A 21,295-nucleotide genomic window follows, 5' to 3' on the forward strand; every position below is an offset into this window, starting at 1 on the left:
AAATACGTCACATTGGAGAAGGGTTTTACCGTTTTAGGCGTGTTAAGCAGTTTGGTGGAGTTAAGGGTACAAAGAGGACTCAAACTATCACACTTTTTACCGTTTGGGACCTGATTTTTTTTTGTGCACCGTTTGGGACCTCAAACGGAATTCTGAGCATTAATGTTAACCTTGGTTAACATGTGGGCCCCTTAACTCATTAAAACCCCCAAAAAGTAATAATTTGTTGTTTTTCCCAAAAAGTAATAATTTGTTGTTTTTCCCAAAAAAATTGTGTCAGTTGAGAGAGAAAAAAAACGCTAAAGGAAGCCTTTTACCTGTACTTGGCGCCATTCTATCTTCCACTCCACTACACTCCACTCCCCTGTTTTCAGAACTCTTTCATTTTCTCTCAAAGGCGAAAATTCAGGGCTTGGTACAAGAAGATTCATCTCAAAAAATTTCGGCTTCATATTACTTATATCTTTCAGGTAATCATCTAAACTCTCTATTTTTTGTATTTTTGAGCATAATTCAGTGTTTTTCTTGGGTTAGTTGGAGGGGTTTTGGATGTTTAAACTTTGGAAATTCAAAATTCTCAAATTTTTTTGTTCATGTTTTTTGTTTTTCGGTTCAGATTATAGTTTGTGTGGTGAAAATATTTAGTTTTGTATGTGTATCTACTATAAATTTTGATGAACATTTAGGGTTTGTTTGAATTTTTTAGTGAAATGAACTAACTACAACAAAGGGTGTTAGGTTTTTTTTAGTCATTATTTAACTTTAGATGTTATTTTTTAAAGGAAAAAATGGCAGAAGAAACTGAAGCTCCCCACCCAGTCTTGTTCATGAGTGAGATAATGACAATGTATGTGTTCCCAAGGCTCAACAGACGTGACAAGGGGGAGTGTCACTTGTATGTAGGGATTGGAGGGATATGTGGAATTGGAAGTGGTGGATCCCGGAAAGGGCTGCAGTTTGGGCTAATCGTTTCCGCAATTGGATATGCTGGGACATAATTCACAACAATTCTGCTTATTTGTATGATTGGTTGGCTGATTATGATGGTGATTTTTTCATGGATGAAGACTATGAGTGATTGGTTCAAGTCCCCTGCTTGCAAGTAGTACATTTAGGTATTTTTTTGGGTAATTTGGTTGTTGTAGCAGGGATTTGGGTTGGTAGTATAGGGCTTCTTGTTGTTTTTTGGTGAAAGATAGCCCTGATTTAGTCTATGTAGTGTTGAATTCTTGCTGATTTGCACTTAATGATGGAAATGGAATCCTTTTGTAATTGTAAGAATCCATTTCCAAGAGTAAGTGAATTGATATGTAATGTGACTTCTTTTTTAATGGAATGAGTTTAATGGAAGTTTATTGGAAATCTGATGCTGTGTTTTTATTATTAAGTTATGAACATGTTTTTCAATGTGTATTGATTGTCATTTTTTAAATACCCATTACAAAAATATGGATATACCAATGTGTCTAGTCATCCACCATGGTGGGAAGTGGGTTGAAAAGCCAAGCTTCTGTTATATGGGGGGTAATGTAAAGTTGATTAATGATCTGCCTACTGATTTTGATCCAAGTTACCTTAAGGGTTTGATTAACTCATTAGGGTATAACAACATTGTGAAGCTGCACTATTGTGATCCATTAAAAGAACTCCATAAAGGCATTAGGTTCCTAGGTTATGATGGCACCACATTTGGGATGTTTATAAGCTTGTTATATGAGTTCAAGATGCTTGATATATTCACAGAACATGATGAGGGTGAAGTAGAATGTTTAACTCAAGAAACAGTGGTTAGCAATACTTGTAAGGATGTAATTGTTGGCAATATGGTTTGTGAGCCTCTGTCACATTATAGTAGTGCTAGTGATGACATTGACTATGATGAAGAGGGTTCTGATAATGAAGATGATGAAGTTAGAGAAGCAAGAGAACAATTGCAAGAAGACAAAAGGAGAGAAAAATCCTATGAAGAAGAGATTGATTCACTGAGTAGGTTAGCAGCTAGTAAATGTGGTCATAATGGAGACTCAGATTATGAGGGTGAGAGTTCTGACTTTGACAGCCCCCATAACTCAGATGGTGAAGGTGATTGTGGTTACCTTTTGCCACAACCAGGTCATGATAGGAAGATAAACAAGAGGAAAGCAAGTGTCCTCTCTGAAGTTTTATCTGTTGAGCAAGAGTGTCCATTCTACTTAGGACAAGAATTTGAAGATGCAATTGAGTTCAGGGGTGCAATTACTAACTACTGCATGAACATTGGGAGGGACACTTATTATCCAAAGAATGATGCAAAGAAAATTGGAGTGAGATGCAAAGCAGATAAGTGTCCATTCTATGTTTATGCATCTGTTGTTAAAGGGAAGGCTCAGTTAGTTGTGAAGACATTGGTCCCTCAACATAACTGTGGTAGGTTAGCAGTTCTAAAGAAGATTAGGGCTTCATGGATTGCTAAACTATATCAACAGAAGTTCAAGATCAACCCTTATATGAAGTGCCAAGAAATAGTTGACACACTATGGGCTGAAAAAGGAGTGAAGGCATCATTATGGCTTGCATTGAAGGCAAGGAGGAAGGCCCAAGCCCTAATACTTGGTGAGTACAAGGAACAATATGGCTTACTCTACAGATATGCTGCAGAGATTAAGAGGTCCAACCCTAGAAACACTATTAAGTTTAAGATGAATAGTGGTGTCTTTGAGAGATTGTACATTTGCTTTGATGCCATTAAGAAGGGATTTCTGGCTGGATGTAGGCCCTTCTTTGGTATTGATGGCTGCTTCTTAAAAGGACCTTTTGGTGGGCAGCTTCTTGTGGCAGTTGGTAGAGATGGAAACAATCAAATGTTTCCAATAGCTTGGGCTTGTGTTGAAGTTAAGGACACTGAAAGTTGGAGCTGGTTTTTGCAACTATTGGCTGATGATCTTGAAACAGTAGATGGTTTAGGCTACACTATAATGTCTGATCAACAAAAAGGTCTTCTAAAAGCTGTTTCTCTTGTATGGCCTAGAGCAGATACTAGATGTTGTGCTAGACATGTGTACTGCAACTTTAGGCAGGTATTTGGTGGGGGTGTGCAATACAGAAGAGGCTTTTGGAAAATAGCCAAAAGCACAACTGAAGCTGAGTTTGAGAAGAATATGTCACTATTTGGTGACATTTCTAAGGAGGCAGAAGCTGATTTAAGGAAGAGAAACCAAAAAAAATGGGTGAGAGCTTACTTCACAACCACTCCTCATTGTGATTGTATTGACAACAATATGAATGAGGTTTTCAATTCATATATTCTGTCATCTAGGCATAAACCAATAATCACAATGCTTGAGGATATTAGAAAAGGGTTGATGGAGAGGCTTCACAAAAAAAGGGATTACATAGCTAATAAAGAAATTCAGATTTGCCCTAGGATCAAAAGTAAACTGGAGAAGTCAAAGATGGATGCAAGGGGTTGGCTAGCCTTTTGGGATGGTCACTTTTCATATGGGGTTAGGGAGGGTCTAACACAAACTAGGTATGTGGTAAGTTTGCTTGACAAAACATGCAGCTGCAATGCTTGGCAACTCAGTGGAGTGCCTCGCAACCATGCAGTAGTTGCAATATGGAAAGCAAAGGAAGCCCCTGAGCACTATGTGTCACATTACTTCTCAAAAGACACATATCTCAAGGCATACTTGTTTCCATTAGAGCCATTGAATGGACCACAACAGTGGCCTCAATCATCCTACAACCCAATACTTGCACCTGCTGTCAAAAAAGTACATAACAGACCTACTGTGAAGAGAAGACCATCTGTTGGGGAGGTAGTTGGTAACAGATTGTCCAAGAAGGGGGGTCAATGAGGTGCAACATTTGTAGAGAGGAGGGACACAACAAGAGAAGGTGTCCTGTTCCTACAGCACCTAAGGCATCCTCCCAAGCAACTGCAACTCCACCAAATGTACAATCACATTCAGAATTTCAAAGCCAAGCAAATGTAATGCAATTTCTTTAACTACATTTTTAATTCATTAACAGTTGCAAATTCTAGAATCTAATGTCTTTATATCTTGCAGTTCAATGAAACAGACAAGGTTAAGCAACACAAGTACAACAACCAATATGGCTGAAATTGGATCATTGTACTATGGAGCAACACAATTATTCTAATACAATGTAAGCATTTTCTTTCCCTTAATTATAAATTACATTTTCAGTAGCAAAAAGAAAATTACAAACACTAACACTGCCACAACAATCCTACATTTCCTTAGCTTCTTCTTTATCTTCCACTTCATCTTCTACTTCCATCTTGCTTCTAATGAAACCTACCATCTCATCCCTTATTTCAAGAGGATGAGGACTGTCAATCCACTCAAAGAATTGACAACCCCTTCTTGTTCTATAATTTTCACATATATAAAACCTCATAAATGGATTTCTCATAGTCTTAGAATACTCTTTTTCTTTGCTACTCTGCCAATCACATAAAAGCACCTCACTGAATATAACATTTTCTTTGCAGATGGAGTTTTGAAGATTCAAGAGCCTCACCAATGGGTTTTGCGAGTTTTCTGATTTTTTGGGTTGTAAATATATTTTTTGCTGACATTAGAACATTCCCCTGCTTTTTTTTGGGTTTGTTTTTATAGTGGGAGGTGTTCAACTGTATTTCAGGAACTAAAGTTCCAAAAATTGCAACGGTTACTTTTTCAATTTAATTTTGCTTTTTTTTGGCTCTAGTTAACCTCAGGTGAGTTAAAGGTGAGTTAACTTGCCGGATTGTTGTCATCAGGTCCCAAAGGGTGAAAAAATAGTTGTAGGTCCTGAATGGTGAAAAACCTCATAGTTTGGGTCCTCTTTGTACCCTTAACTCCAGTTTGGTGTCTCGTTTAGTAAAGGTCTAGAGTTCAAGCGTCATCGAGTCATCATATGCAGAAATTCTTGTTATTTGGAGTTTCACCCATCAAAACCAGGTAGGAAACCCGAGTCAGAATGTGTTCGTTAACTTTTATATATGTTTTTTGATAATTAAAAAAATCATATAATTGTAGAGATGTTTCTAGTGAGTTGTTTGAATAAAACCTTATTTGGAGAGAATGAGAGATCATTTACCGCTAATAGAAAATTATGTAGCTCTATATTCAACTTGTTTGATAAATGCACGTAGTATATATTATAGTATTTTTTTCACAACTTTTGTAGTATAATACTCAAAAGATTATGAAAAATCTCAAATACATCGCATCTATCAAACAAGAAAAATGTAAGTGGAAATATTAAGGATACATTTAATGACAATGACCAACAAAAGTAATAGATTAGACAATTGGTAAGATATGATGTTATAAAAATTCACAATCTTTAGATTGATTATTAAAGTATTATGAGATTTATTTACATGTCAAGAAAAGTGATCACGCTTAATGACATGATGATATCCACTATAAAGAAAACGAGTAATATAATTTAAATATACGAGCACTTAATTAGTGAGTAGTATATATAAAAATAAAATATAGTAGGATAATCAACAACACAATTATAATAATTTTAATACATTAACAAAAATCGTGTAGTTTTATGCCATAATTTAGTACTAGTGAAGAAATGAAAAATGAAATAAAATGCGAATGTACACAAGAAGTCGCTTTGGCCGAGTGGTTAAGGCGTGTGCCTGCTAAGTACATGGGGTTTCCCCGCGAGAGTTCGAATCTCTCAGGCGACGTTATTTTTGTTTTTCACTTTATTTATCTGATGACTTGGGTTTCTGTTCTTGAAGATGTTCCTCACTTGTCTTAATTCTGATTATCTCTATCTCATCTCCTTGTAATTTGTCTCTACCATTTTGTGTTGCTTACCTATAGAAAAACAAACGTTGTCTTACTCTTATTCACCCATAGAGTTGGCAAAGTTTTGTGATTTTTTTTTTTTTTGATGGGATCGAATCTTTTTTTTTTATATAGGATCGAATCTTTTTTTTATATAGGATCGAATCTTATTCGTACCACATAAGTTAACAATGTTAAAATTATTGTCGTACGTTTTACAAATTTTAAAGAAAACTTGTATCGTATGTTGTATTTTTGGAATATTTCAGCGGAATCAATCTAGTTATCCTTGAACGTGTCATAATTATATCAACAATGGGTCTTTTGATTATTCCGTAATAAACTCCATTACGAGAACGTGTCATAGTTTTGTTATGCTAAACAAAGATATCTCGAAATTTTAATATGTTGGTTTCTAGCACTTGCCTGTTCTCCTTTTCAAAGAGAGTAATGTGGCTGGCAACAATATAGTCAAGCGTGATTCTAGATCTACTTGAAGCTATAGTTTGAATCGAAAAGAGTTGCCAGTTTAATTGGATTTCACCCGTTAAAATACAACGTGCACCATATAATGTGCTATTGTTCTCCATGGAAGTATAAACATTGCACACAACTTAAGAACTGAAAGGCCATCGACAAAACCGCAGGCTTTAACTTGCATCTAGAGTACATGACAATGGTTCGTGGTTCTTTCGTCTAGCTATCGCGGGAATTAGAGATAGAATCCTCGCCCCGCTTTCAACAGCCTGAAATCTGTTTGATCATCACTCAAAGGATAGCAATCTTAATGCAACGATATTCGTAATTCTAAGTCTTATCATATGAAGCTAAGAAAAGCAAAGAGCATTAAAATCTAATTCTAGCCATCATTTTGAACATGCATAAAATGGAAGTAACTGAGATAGAGGATGCACTTTATTGGACAGGATGAAATGATCCTAAGTATAGTAGCAACAGAATAAGAGAGTGATTGGCTGCATTCCCATGTTTCATATTTGATCCCCATCGGCACAGAAACTATAATGCAAACATCAACATACATGTGTAAGATGTTAGACTACGCCCAGTCGGAAGGACTGGTTCGGTAGGCTTGACTAAACCAGTGATTGGGCTAATCGTAGCTAATAGCTTTAAGATTTCAGGGAAGGGAGGGACAGGGGTTATGTTCAATATTCTGCTGCGCACTATATCCCTTCTGTCATACTGTCTAACGAACAAAATCTACCTCTCAACTGCCTACTATATCCCTTCTGTCATACTGCTGCGCACTAAGTCAGCCTAATTGCCAGAGCAAACAGCAAAATCGAGCCTTTCTCCAACAAATCAAGGTGCATTTTGATGCTGCAGTTGAGAGGTAGATTTGGGAGGGTGAAAAACCAGTTAATTGGTCAAACATAAGGGGGAAAGGTAATATTCCCGATATCACAAACCATCCTAGGTTAATATTGGGATTAGGCAGAGGTGGCTTGAGTGCAGAAGAGTTTGAGGATTAGCAAAGCAGAAGGCATCTTTTGAGGCAGATTTTGATCACAAACAACCCTTAGAGATCGTACTAAGCAATGTGGGAAAGGTCATACTCAGCTATTGGTCAATGCTGAAGTAGAGTCAGATATTTTGATGGATTCTCTCCTAGATACTGTTTTCGAGAAAGCATTCGCCTAGCTCATCGCCTAGTTAGGGTGGCCGTGGCCTGATTATCATTATATGATGGGATTCAGCAAGATAGTAGTCGAACATGATCTTGTATATGGTTGTAGCTGATCTACGGAGTTTCGCAATCATACTCACCCTACCCAAAGGTGATGCAGAAGCAAATAACCAATATTGTAGTTTGCATCATCCTAAATTTCAAATGCAAACCCAACATTCCAGAAAGTCTACCTCAAATCCTAGAAAAAACTCAATTCTCAGTTCCATATTTCCAATGAACTAGTACCAACAGGTCACATTGTCCCCAAATAACCTGTCCTCAGTTCGGATTGCAGGCTGCAACTCGCCTGCATGAAGCCGTAATCAATAGTAATCGTGGGTCAGCCATACAGCGGTAAATTCGTTAGAAACACAAAGCAGAGACCAATTCAAAAACCCTAGTTTAGATATCATATTACACGAAAAACATCAAATCACCCCAATAACTATAGGGATACTTTGGGGTCTCATTATAGCCAAGGAACAAGGAGCTACTTATGCGAGTATCTTCACCGATGGCAAGAAGGAGGCAAACCTCCTTCAGCCACAACCGACCATATATCCCACCATTGACAATAACATAGTTATACAGGGTTCAAAGCCAATGCTTCCAACGAATGAAGGTCCATTTTTGCCCAAGGAAGTTCAATCAAGTCGCGGATAAGAAGGCAAAGGAAGGAAGGAACAACTTAAATGTTAATGTAACTAGGCTTATCCCAACCCCTACTTATATTTTGAACTTGGCTGAATTTAACTAGGGCTTTTAGCCATTAACTCTTAATCTATATTTCCGTATTTAACCACAAAAAAAAATCAAATCACTCCAATATTATTTACTTAACATTTTCCAACAATGTGCATAACAAGAAATGAATATATAAACTGAGAAGGAACATTCAACAAGAAATACTAAAATAATTGAGCTTAAACTCACTTGAATATATAGAAAAAATTTCATTGAATCCTCTCATAATAAATCTCACTACAACAACTATTGAGAGTAATACATTGAATAAACAGCATTATTCCAGAAATTTTCAAGAATTTCAGCAATACCATATTTATCAAATTTGAATAACTTAAGCAAAGGATAACGAAATAAAGATACCAACATTGCAGCAATCAAAACAACCCAAAAATGATTTCTAGATTGTAATTTCACGACGCTTTTCTGGGACGAAATTGACGGAAATTTGAACTTCTTTGGTAGTGATTTTCTGAAAAATTGGAGGAATTTGGATCTAATTGTTGTTTTTGGTGGAATTCCAGTGTTTTTCGGCAATAATTTACTGAGAAATAGGAGAAATTTGGATTTAATTTTAGGTTTTGTTGAAGATGGAAAATCGGAACTAAGGAAGAAATGACATTTTCGGAATTTTAGGTTGAGGAGGAGAGAGAAAGGAGGTTGGTTTGAGTGGAGTTTGAAGAAAGAGAGAGAATTTGAAGATTTGAGGTTGAGATAGAAATGAAAATGTTTAGTAGCTTTTGCTTGAATTTTCAAGTTCCATAGAATTTTTCGGTGATTTTGATTTTCCAGGTTTTGCATATTGTTGCGGTTGAGTGGAGTGGAACAAGAGGAACCGAAACGGTTCTTGGTGCTCCGGTAGTGCCTCGTAGAACACCTAGTTCTTGGTGCTTCCGCTCACATTTTTCACTATTGGTTTTCTCTGATTGCTATGCGTGCGTCGATTGTTTGAGTCTATTCTTAATAAATTTTATTTAAAATATAATTATAGAGATGTGATTTATAATTACTCTTATACAAGTTACTGTAATCTATAAAGTTTTTAGAAATTGAGATAAAAAGTTAGATGTAAAGTTTTGTAGTCAAATTAAATTTGTAATTTTTTTTTTTATTGAGTAGCCATTTTTCTCATTATATCAAGTTACTTTGTTAATGCTTATTGACCCATCTTTGAATTAGGAAAGGATATAATTGTATAGATTGTTTGACCAAAATTTTGAAAAAAAAAGACAATTTTCACATGATCACTTCATATCTTAGTGCAATGTATGTTCGGTTTATACAATTTTTTAAATTAGGGTTTTGTACATATAGTTGGTGCAATTTGATAGATTAATAAATTTATTTTAGGGATAAATTGATTTATAAGTCTTTCATAGTCATATGATGAGTAGTGAACTAAATTATTATTTTTCTTTTGTTGACTTCAGTTTAGATATAGAAACATCCCATTACTCCTGTCAAAAAAAAAAAAAAACATCCATTACTGTTTTTTGATTGAGTGGTTTAAGTTGATCTTAATGCGTAATAGGTCATGGATTGCTATGCCCAATAATATTTCAAGGAATCATACAATTCAATCGTATGAGTTTTGTGTATTTATGAAACTATATATGCAAACATAAGTACTTCAATATAGTTGAAATGACGTTTGTATCCAACAATTTCTCTCCCAGCCTCGAATCTTCAAAATCTCTCTCCTTCTTTAAACTCCACTCAAACCAACCTTAATTTATCTGAGGTTGAGTCAAATAATTAACTCTCGTTTTCATTAATACACACCAAAGGTATTTTGTAGAAAACTTAAAAAATACATGGATATAATGTAGAATAGAATAACATTAAAGGTATATTATAGAATTTTAAACAGCACATGAATATATTATAGAAAAACCCATTGTTTTACATGTACCGAATACACCTCGAGGATCAGAAATGTCTTAGACCAGTATATCCTACATCAAAATGATCTTTATTAGAAAATTATAAGAACTTGTAGAATCTTGATTAATTATCGTGTTTCCTAGGATATTAGGAAATTTCCATTTTGTTTGATATTTAATCCTCTTGCTCTATGATATATCACATGGGTTCCAATTTTGGAACTATATAACCAGTCTTACATAAATTTTGGAGGATTGCTCGTTCATTAGGAAAAGAGGTAGTTCTTTCCCATTAGTCTATCATATTCAAACGTAGTCCTCACTCTTAAATTTCATACTAACATGTGTGACAGTGTGAAGGTGCGTGATTTGCTCCCAAGAAAACAATGTATGGAGGTGATTTGTTCACCCATCTCCTTTCCTTATTTGGCTCTTCATTAAGAGTCTAAGACGACGTTGTATAATCCTTTTCAACCATTACAAAAATTATTTAAAAAGATGGTCTAATTTTAAGGTGCGTGATTTGCTCCAAATAAAACAATGTATGGAGGTGACTTGTTCATCCATCTCCTTTCCTTATTTGGCTCTTCATTAAGAGTCTAAGACGACGTTGTATAATCCTTTTCAACTATTCGTCCGCCCTTTTAGAGCCTAAAAAGAAAACAAAAATTATTAAAAGAGACGGTCTAATTTTAATATAAAAGTAAACCTAGTCACTAAATTAATTAAACTAGTCTCAAAAGAAATTAACTTAGTTATTATTGGGCAAATTCTCTTTTTAATATTGGGCTTATTTACTGTTATCTAATTTTAATTTAAAAGTAGGCGGTCTCTTACAAGACAAACTCAAAAGAAAATTGTTGTTTGTGGACCGCGGTCTTGTGGGCCCAATGGGTTGTGGCCTTATGGGTGAATTCCATATACTTCCAAAGCAAAATGGAGAGATAACTAGGTGATTTAATTGTTTATTTTCAACTTAATAACAATTTAAAAAATGTACTCTATGTGAATATGTGATGTATATACATAGCCTTCAACAGTAATTAAACCAAGATTAACATTCAAAAAATCATCTCGACAAATGTTAAAAAGTAGATGTTGCAACTAAAAAAATGCAAAAATAGTATATGTGTGTGGGGAATATTGCAATTTGAGTTGATCTAAAATTGACCTATTTAATATCAAGATCATAATGACGTGAACATGAAGCAATTTAGACAGAAAATAACAAGTCCAGCCACCCTACAATTAGAGATAACAACGTTGTTTGATCTATTAAGGGCGGGTAACACTTAACAGTGAGTGGCTCACATGATCTGCATGTTCCAGAATCCAGTGTGTGCTACACAATGACCTGAAAATTCAAATGGTCCAATACTTTGTCTCCACCTATATATATATGACACATATGCATGTACCTCTTAAAGGGGTTCATTTTCAGCTGTTGAAAAATATCTAATACTTTTTCGTTTCGTTTTAAATGTAATAAAGGGGTATTTTTTGTGAGACAAAATATTCATTTATTGCATTTAAAACGAAATAATAGAAGTTATTAAGCTCGTCTATGTTGACTTGCAGAGTTAATAATCACGTATATTATTTTGGAATTTTTGAAAAAGGTATACACGTGACAATTTATTATATAAAAGAAATATATGTTATTATTTTAAAACAAATTCTCGCTTTTATATTGTTATATGGAGTGGTGGATTGACTATAGATTTAAAAGGGTTAGTTTTGAGTAAAATTATGGAGAATAGATATATATTACGATTTACAAATGTAGAAGGTTAGAGTAATGTGACTATGAATTTTAATTTAAGTAGCAATTACTTATGTAAAATTCTCTAATAATAACATGATTCACAATCATACTCGATCATAGTATATTATTCGTGAATTTTTTAAAAGTATGATCTTTTATAATGGCGGTAGTTTAGGTCACCTCAAAACATGACACGATATAGTGTCATAGTCTCATAAAGTGCATAATTTCATGCCACATTGTTGAATGGAAAAGCACGATTATATACTTCGACATAAAAGAACCAAAATTTATCGAGTGTAGGCCAAAAAGCACGATACAAAGGGTATGTTGCAACATACCAAACCTGAGTCGAACTACCGATCATTCGTTTTATGTCTAGCCGCCTAGCCGGAATGACACAACTCAGGCCCGAGCCACCACGTCGTGTGTAAAACCTTGCCTGACGAAACCTCCAAGGCTTAAACACCATCAAACTTGCACAAGCGTGATTGCGTGAACCATGCCATTTTTAAGGTTACCATCAGTATTCACTATTCAGTACTGATGTTCCGTGGTATGAATAAGTACTGTGACAGTAGGACTAGGAGTGTGCGACTACTACGAATTGGTAAAACCAAAAATTGATTAATATATCTGGTAGATACGAATTAATAGAAAGTGGTCCATATTTAATATTAATGGTACATTAAATTGTTAGACATGAATTACATACGTGTTTAATTTTGCTTTTCTCACTTGTTTATATAATCATCACCCAAAAATATACCTTCCAGCTTCCAGTAGCTACTATGTAGTTTTCATAGTTACTCTGCCACTCTCTCCTCCGGACAGTTGTGAAACCTTGCATCGACCACTCCAGTGGTGAATCCTACATACTTCCTCCGCTTCTAAATAAATGCAACACTTCTTGTTTTCACATTTGTCAATGCATTATTTTAACCATTAATATCTTCAATTATCAATAAGTAAAATCATAAAAAGTTGATATTAAAAAATTTCATATTCAGACGAATCTAATAAGATCCCATATGACTATGTTTTTCTTAAAATGTAAATCACCAAAGCTAATTAAAGTTCAAACTGTGAATAATAAACACTATGCAAATGTTGCACTTATTTAGAAACGGAGGAAATAATAGTTTCTCCGTTTCTTTTTACTTGCAACGGTTTGACTTTTACACTATTCAGCAACTCTACTTAGTTTATTTTTGGTGATTTATAGTTAAGGAAAAACATATTTATATGAAATCTTGTTAAATTCGTCTCAATGTATATTTTCCAAATATCTACTTTTCATAATTTTTGATTATTGCTAGTTAAAGATATTAATGGTTGAAGTTATTCATTGACAAACATAAAAGTCGGATGGTTGTAAGTGAAATGAAACAGAGGGAGTAGTACATAATATCCATTGTGTTTTATCTATTTCTCTCGTGGATGAGAAGAAAACATATGATCATACACAATACTAATATGTGGTATGAGTGATAATTCATAAGTAGGCTACTCAAAATTGGAATCAGCGCAGTTGCTCAATCCAAATCATCTTACTTGATGTATGAAAACCATACTATTCAAAATTGACACGAGTCTCATTACTCGATCTGAATCACCTTACCTGAATGTATCAGAACCAAAACTAATTTTTTCTAGTATCCAAATATTTTAGAGATAAACACCAATTACATAGTATGAGACGATCAAAAAGCATTTGATCATGATTTGATTACTCCTAATAAGGTAATTACGATCCAAACCAGACATCTAGTTTTTATTAAATAAATATTCAAAATTTAGATTGATTTTTAGTTTTTAAATCTAGTCTAGTAGAATGTATATTTGTTCTCAATAATATTACCACAAAAATATCGAAGAACTTTATAGAAATTACATTAGAAAAAACCCTTCATGAAATCATCCAAAATCATTTTTGCATATCATAATAATACCCTTGGCTACTTTATTGTCCATTACATTGTTGTTTTTCATAAAAAAGATTGCTAAACTATATGACAAGATTACAAATTGTTCTTTTAGTGTAAGCTAGAGATCTACTCTTGTATCTTAGTGTCTTTTTCTTATTTGAGGTTACATAGTATCCTATATATTATCTTTATAATTTTTAAATCTATAATATATTATAAAGTTAAAATAATGATAATTGTGACCACTTATTAAACTACCATGGTTATGTCATACTACTATGTGCCTCCATAACGCCATATCCGTGGGCCAAAAGATGTCAATATGTGACAAATTCACAGAAAACTTGCATAATATAATCCAAAGTTGTCAATTGTCAAGTATCTCCAACTGCTCAATTCAATTAGCTCAACAGCTTGACATGGACCCAATTAATCCACTTATGTGCCTCTAATAATTGGTATTAACTCATACTTAAACAACAAACGAACATATCAAGAATGTCTTGGCCTAATGGTTAAGATTGAGGTGTTGTGAACGATAGGTCACATATTCGAATCCCCCTCCCCTTCTTTTTACTATGCTTGAGCCTTGATGCTATTCACGTTTTTAGAACTATGAACTATATGATGTGTGTTTAATTTTCTAGTAGGTAAAACGTACCAATATACCGTTGTCGACTTCTACAAAGATTTCAGATTATACTAATTCCGCAAATCTACCGTGAAGCAAATAAGGTGCATGACAAAAGTTCATTCTCAATTAGGTCATACGCTTTTTGCTCCGTCCTTAATTTCCATCCACTTTGATGTTTACCCAAACTTCGATACTCTTATTTTATTGGATTTTTTAGGAATTTCCCTCGAGAGAATAGTATCCGTATATTTCATTTGTTCTAAGTTGTTAATTATTAATTTGGCAAAGTTTTATATATTAGTACTTCTTTTAGGGAGCCTATAACTAGTTATTAGGCCGGTAAGAAAGATTTTCATTTATTAATATTATACTTTGAGATGATAACATTGAATATCACTTGGTCTAGTGGTTAAGACTTTAGTATATAAATTTTACAGTTATGGAATCGAATCCACTATGCAAAACTTTTTTTTGTTGTAGGTGAATTACATAGAATGTCCTTAGAAAAAGCGTCACATAACATCATTTCTTGTTTAGGAACGCATTTTAATATATTAGTATAGATAAGGCTGACGAAACAAACCCAACATGGATTAACGGCTCGTTTGATAGTTGGTCATAAATGGTGGTAACGGGAATGAATTTGTGTGTAAATATGTGAAAAATATCATTGTCCATTCCCATGGTACTGCTAATTTATCCAAAAATGTCCAATTTCCTTCTTGAATTTTCATTCCCATTTAATACCACCTTGTAGGTAGTAATGAGTGGTAATGAAAATTGCTTCCCCTTGGAGACAAAAACACAAGTTTAGGGGTGAGATTGGTTGCCCATAGAGAAAAAATGTCTCCCCATGAAGATTTTAAGGGTGCCTCCCTAATAAAATTACACTTAAAATTCATTCACATTACCGCAATTTATAACGACTACCAAACATGCCGTAAGTAGGTTGGAGCCTTGGAGGTCAAAGATTTTTTGCCGGTTTAAGTAATTAGGTTGAGATAATCTTGACATGAATGTAAGTTTGGTGGACTAATAGTCTAATACTTTCAGCCCAAATTGTCATGTTTAACCCATTTATATAATTTTATATAGGATGAAAATGTGTTGCTTGAGAAACAAAATGAATAAAAAAATATTACTTAATTTTGACTTATTTTTCATCTTAATTTAAGTTAGTATTCGGACATAATAAGTTTAAATAAGTTAAAATCAAATAGATACAATAAACTGTCATCAAAGTTACTAATCTGTTTAGAATCGACATGAACATGAACCCCACCCGACACACCCATATAACGAGATAATTAAATTAACATATCACACAACTATGTACTTTATATAACAATCATTATTGTACATATATTGATATATATAGTGCCTCTCTCATCACTATCTCACCCACCCATCTAATGATATGAAATGGTTACTAACTTCAAAGTTATTATAAGAAATTGCACACAGATATTTTGACTCTCTAATGTGACAACTCAATAAATTTTAATAATTGGACATGTCGAACACGATACAGGACTTTGGCGAGAAAAACCCATGAATTTTTGTCTAAAAAAAATCTTGAATATGAATCAATACAAAGGACCCTTTTAAAAATCCAAAGGGTAAGTTAGATTACAGTTTGGCTAAATTATTGGGTATCCTTTTCAATCATCAGATCATTCAGTAAATTCATTCATCATACACCCAAGTATATCATATACACTTAATACTAATCTTTGCTTGTTTTAAAATTCTTATTCCTAGTATATTTTGCTCATCTAGATCATTTAAATGAACAAAGAGCAAAAACATAACGTTAGAATTACCATACTCACATTACACTCGGACAAATGATAAAAATTATACCATTGAATTACTAAATTAAACAGAGGAGAATTTTCCAATGTACTACTTAATATGTATTTCAAAAAATGCCTCCTCTAAATCCCCCCTTTATAGACAACATCCCAATCCTTAAATTTCAATGTATACACACAAACAAAAGAAAAATCTTTTTAGGATGTTGCTTCTAAGTTCTATCACTTCTTAAGTTAATCCTGACTGTAGAACATTTTCATAATTGACATAACCATTAAAGAAGATATATTGTTTGCACCTAGCATTTCAAATAATCGAAAAATATAACTCAACACTAGAAAGCAACAAGACGGTGAGAGATAACTTAGTGGTTCGAACTTTCCTCTCGATTTCATGAGATTTTGGGATCGATTTCCAAGCCGAGATTTATTTATTCCCCTCAACTTAAAAAATAGAAAGAGATTTATTTATTCCCCTCAACTTAAAAAATAGAAAGCAACAGGAAAGTTGAAAAACCAAATAAATGATGGGGAAATAAGGAAAATGGTTGTACCTTCCAAAATGGCATTCAAACCCTCAACAATGAAAAAGACGGTGTAATTGAGCAATTTCACTTAGCTATCTTAGCTAACCTACTCCCTCTTTTGTAATACATAACAATCTTACTTTCTTTTTACAGGACCACTAGATTACACAACCAATATAATACACATACTGATACTACCCAAGTTTAAAAAAATTATAACTAACTAGCTCCACTCACCTCAACCACCACGTGTTCCTGTCTACCATCACTTTCACCACCACCGCCACGTGGTGGCGGTGGTGGTAATGATGGTTGGTTAACACCGTAATTAATTCTCTCTTCTCTTGTCGTTTTCGACGACGTGCCAACAACCTCCAATAGGGAGTGGCGGCAGTTGGGGCACGAAGAGTGGGACCCAAGCCACATATCAATACATGACACGTGGAACCTATGGTTACACTTAGGGAGCACTCTCACTTTCTCTCCATCAATAAACTCTCCTAGACATATGGGGCATTCTGTAACACTTGGATCCGTACTCGTGTCTGATTCCTGATTGCCGTCTGCTTCATAGACTGCAACGGGTATTTTTCTTAACGCACTTTTCTTAAGACCGGTGGCCGACATCCGCACGGCCGCTTGTTCAGCACTCTCCAACCCGAACCGTGGCCCACACCTCAATACACACCGAATCATAGAGTTCAACCCTAGGGCACATATCAAAGCACACAATAAAGCAGCCAAAATTATGACCATGTTGGTGTCAAAGTTTGCTTGTGTCAACTGAGTTTCCATAGCTGTTGTTCGATTATCCATCGACGTCGGTGCCGCCACCGCCATCTCTAGCAGCTTGCGGTGCATCATAGTGACAAATTGTGTGTGTGTGTGTGAGAGAGAGGTGAGGGGAAAAGGATAAGCTAAGGGAGGAGGAAGAAAGGCCAAAAAAGGAGGGAAGAAGAAGTTTGTGTATTTGTAAGGTAGTATTGTTGAAAGGGGTGGTTAGATGTTATCCAAAATGGGGACCAAAGGCTAGTTATATAGGTAAATGATTCCCTTGAATTTTGGGGTGGTTGTTCTTGAGCTACAAAGAGTGAATTTGTTATAAAAGGAGGTAGAATACTTTATAGTATGAGATTTTTGGTTTACTTATGTTTGTTTGTTGGAACTTAGATGTGTGAGTGGTACGGCTATGTTGTGGTTTCTAGAATATCTGGGAGGTGATAAAGTAAAGCTAAGAAATGCTACTAGAGATTCATATGCATACTCTGGCTAATTGGCCCAAACAAAGAGGGACCAGAGTATTTAAGTATATTGTGTAAGATATTCATCACCATCTGCTAGCCTTCATAACTCCATGTTATTGGACCAACAAAGAAAAATAATAAAAAAATTGTATTAGTCATTTTAACCCATATAAGTATATAACGAGGTTGGATTGGCATCTCATTGGACTTAGGGTACAAAAGTGCTGAAACAATCATTGTGATACTAATATCAAAATAATTTGGTATCAATTTAAATGCGCTTTGTTACCAGCTTACACTTTACTTTAGTACCTCCAACCTATAAAATTACTAAAATACGTCTGTTGGACCCCAAAATGAGCTCCAACAGTGAGACGCCAAAAGTTTCTCGAATATAACCTTGTATTACAGTGTTTATTGTACTTGAAAATATCCTAATCTAGCTAGAAATTGACTTGAAATCTATAGATCTAAACTCCGCCTAAACCTGAATGGACCCAACTCGGTCCAAAGACAATGCAGTTTCAAGCCCAATTGAGTACTCGACGGTTGCAATCTCATTCTTCAAATTTTCCAGAATCATTTGACCCGATTTACTAATCTGTTGGATCAAAGTCTCATTTCTACAAAAATTGACTACCTACTTGATTTTGGTCACTCATAGTTACAAATAAATCTATAAAATAAAACATAAACGGAGTCAATTTTTTATAAACAGAGTATGTAGAATGTCAGTCTTTTGTTCAAGTTATAATAATGTGTTTAATTTTCATATATATTTAAGTGTACCATACATATAATACATCAAAACAACTAAATAAATATGTAAAAAAGCTCAAATTAACCCTTAAATAGTCTTTGATGTAGCATAGCTTAATAATTTCAGAAATTAACCCTTTTATTAAACTCTTTTAGATATGGAAAAAAGAATGAAGAGATCATGTAGCTCCATTATTATGTTATACATCAATTTTGACTATAAATTTCTATGTATGAAATGTAGTTGACTGTTAGGGCATCTTTTTGCTTCGGCTGCTTTTCATACCTTGTCATTAGATCATATTTTGTTCCAATTTTAAAATAGTAAACCAAACCTTAACTCTTTCCTCTTGGAGTTTTGGTTCCTTTTTCAGTAACAAGAGTGGAATTGGTGGGACACATAAAGTATAATAAACAAGTAGTTAAAATTAACAAAAAGAAATACTTAGTGGGAAGGTCATTCTAGCTTACCTTAATCTCAATTTGACAGATTAATTTTGTAATTATATGCCACAACAAAAGAGAAAAAGTATGTACTGTGATTAATTAAGGAAAAACCTAAATATCTTCTTTAGAACTCTTAACTAAAGAAATATCTCCCCCAACATGCACCTTTTTGCCTAAATTATGTTTGTGAGGATTCCGATATTTTCACAGCAAATTGAACTACGGCAGCATTATACTTGTTCTTTTTGTTTTTAGTGAATTTTTATTGCATAATTAGGAGCTTTTTGTATTATACTAAATATCACTTACATGAGGTTTGGGATATTCTCTTTCTTTTATGCAATATTAAGAAGTATACATACTTGCATAGTTGCATATATTACATACTCCATTATTTTATGTATTTGCTTATTTCTTCCAACCAATAAAACACGAAAGAGCAGCAGGTGATAGTCTAGTAATATTAACATCACTCTCGATTTTAGAGATCCTAGGATCGAATCTCACTCCTTACAAGGAGAGATTTCCAATTTTCCCTTGAGACTTTATCTTACCTTAAAAAAGAAAAAAATAAAACACGAAGTTTTAATAAAACGGAAAGATAGAGAAAAAAAAAAAAAACAACAGAAAAAGAGAGACAGTAAAAATAAGATATCTTAGAGAAGGAAGAGTATGCTAACAATGTACTGTTCAACAAAGAATTTGTAAATATTTCTGATCTGGCCTTTCAACGTCAATATTGGGAAAAGTTGGTCTTATCTCTTTTGTCAAACCTACCAATTACATATATGGAGAATCAAGATGTTAGATACACCATTTCTACCTAAAAAAAGCAACGTATTGTCACTTCATCATAATGTATTCTAAATAAATTTAATTTATCTCTATTATATAAGCTAAGGGAGGAGGTGTGGTGTCCTCTTTTGAAGTGTCTAAAATACACTTAATGATCTAATTAATGGAATGAAAAAAATTACAAAAGCAAATCATTTAAAAATTCTTATTCCAACTTGCCATTTAAAACAAGTTTAAAATGGTATATGAATCAAATACTTCAATCAAAAGTTAAATGGACAAAATATTTATACCTTATAAAAAAATATGGCATACATAACATGCACATGAAAAGTCTGAACATTCACTACTTTTGATACTCTTTAATTCAGTTAAACCAACTCATCATTTTGTTCTTTCCGTTCAATATTCATTCACAAAAAATTAATGTTAACAATCACTCACAACCTTTTTATTTTTTTACATTAGCGAATTAATATATCTAAATTCATCTAACTGTTGAATTTTTCACATTTAAGTTTAATCATAAATAAAGTATGAATGGGGTATCTAATAGAATAACAAATTTTGAAATTAACGCACGCATCGCGTGCATATGTAGGCTAGGGATTTATAAAACGATGCCAGATTTAACATTATACTAATCTCGATCACTAATTTTCTATTTTGACATTATTTTGAGTAAGGATCGTCCCTTCTCTTATTTTCTCTTGGACAAATCTTACAGATAAGTAAATCTAAAATCAAAATACGACATAGGTTATCATTCATGTGGAGTTTAAAATCATTACAAGATGTGTTAGTTCAATTGTAAGTCGTCAAAACTATGATCATCTCCCAAATCGCTTGGCTTTGATTCAACTCAACGAGATAATAAAGTCTCTTTATAATTATTGAGTAAATTTAATATGTGAATTTCTTTATTTAAGAGTAATCCTTCGGTATTTCACATAGCATGAGTGCTCGTTTGGTTGAAGGTAAGGAGTGTAAATTTCCTTGGAAATTTATTTTTTCATGCATGTAATTATATTTCCTAGGAATTGCTAAATGTTGTTTCGTGATTTATAGGAAGTGAAATGGGAATTCTACTTTCCGAAAAAAATTCAGTTCCTCAGAATTCCAACTTCTTATGCTAAACAATGCAACCAAACAACATCCGAGTAACATATCTGCTAGAGAGTACGAGGATAGTTTATTACCTTCAAAACAACAAAATAGCTTACTGGTATGTTGTTTTGCTATTCCTAAAACTTGGTATTGT

General features: G+C 33.8%; 1 protein-coding gene and 1 non-coding gene across 2 annotated transcripts; one reads left to right on the forward strand and one right to left on the reverse strand.

The window, feature by feature from the left end:
- The first annotated feature begins 5,619 nt into the window (after positions 1-5,619).
- On the forward strand, positions 5,620-5,701 carry TRNAS-GCU (transfer RNA serine (anticodon GCU)). Its single transcript has one exon. It is a non-coding gene; the product is annotated as a tRNA-Ser (tRNA).
- Positions 5,702-16,798: 11,097 nt separating this feature from the next.
- On the reverse strand, positions 16,799-18,114 carry LOC104904281 (RING-H2 finger protein ATL74). The gene has a single exon (XM_010692489.4). It carries the CDS (start codon positions 17,651-17,653, stop codon positions 17,009-17,011), a length of 645 nt encoding a protein of 214 aa, XP_010690791.2. The 5' UTR covers positions 17,654-18,114; the 3' UTR covers positions 16,799-17,008.
- Between the last annotated feature and the right edge of the window lie 3,181 nt (positions 18,115-21,295).

Source organism: Beta vulgaris, chromosome 9 (genome assembly GCF_026745355.1).
Source record: "Beta vulgaris subsp. vulgaris cultivar EL10 chromosome 9, EL10.2, whole genome shotgun sequence".
Lineage (NCBI taxonomy): Eukaryota > Viridiplantae > Streptophyta > Magnoliopsida > Caryophyllales > Amaranthaceae > Beta > Beta vulgaris.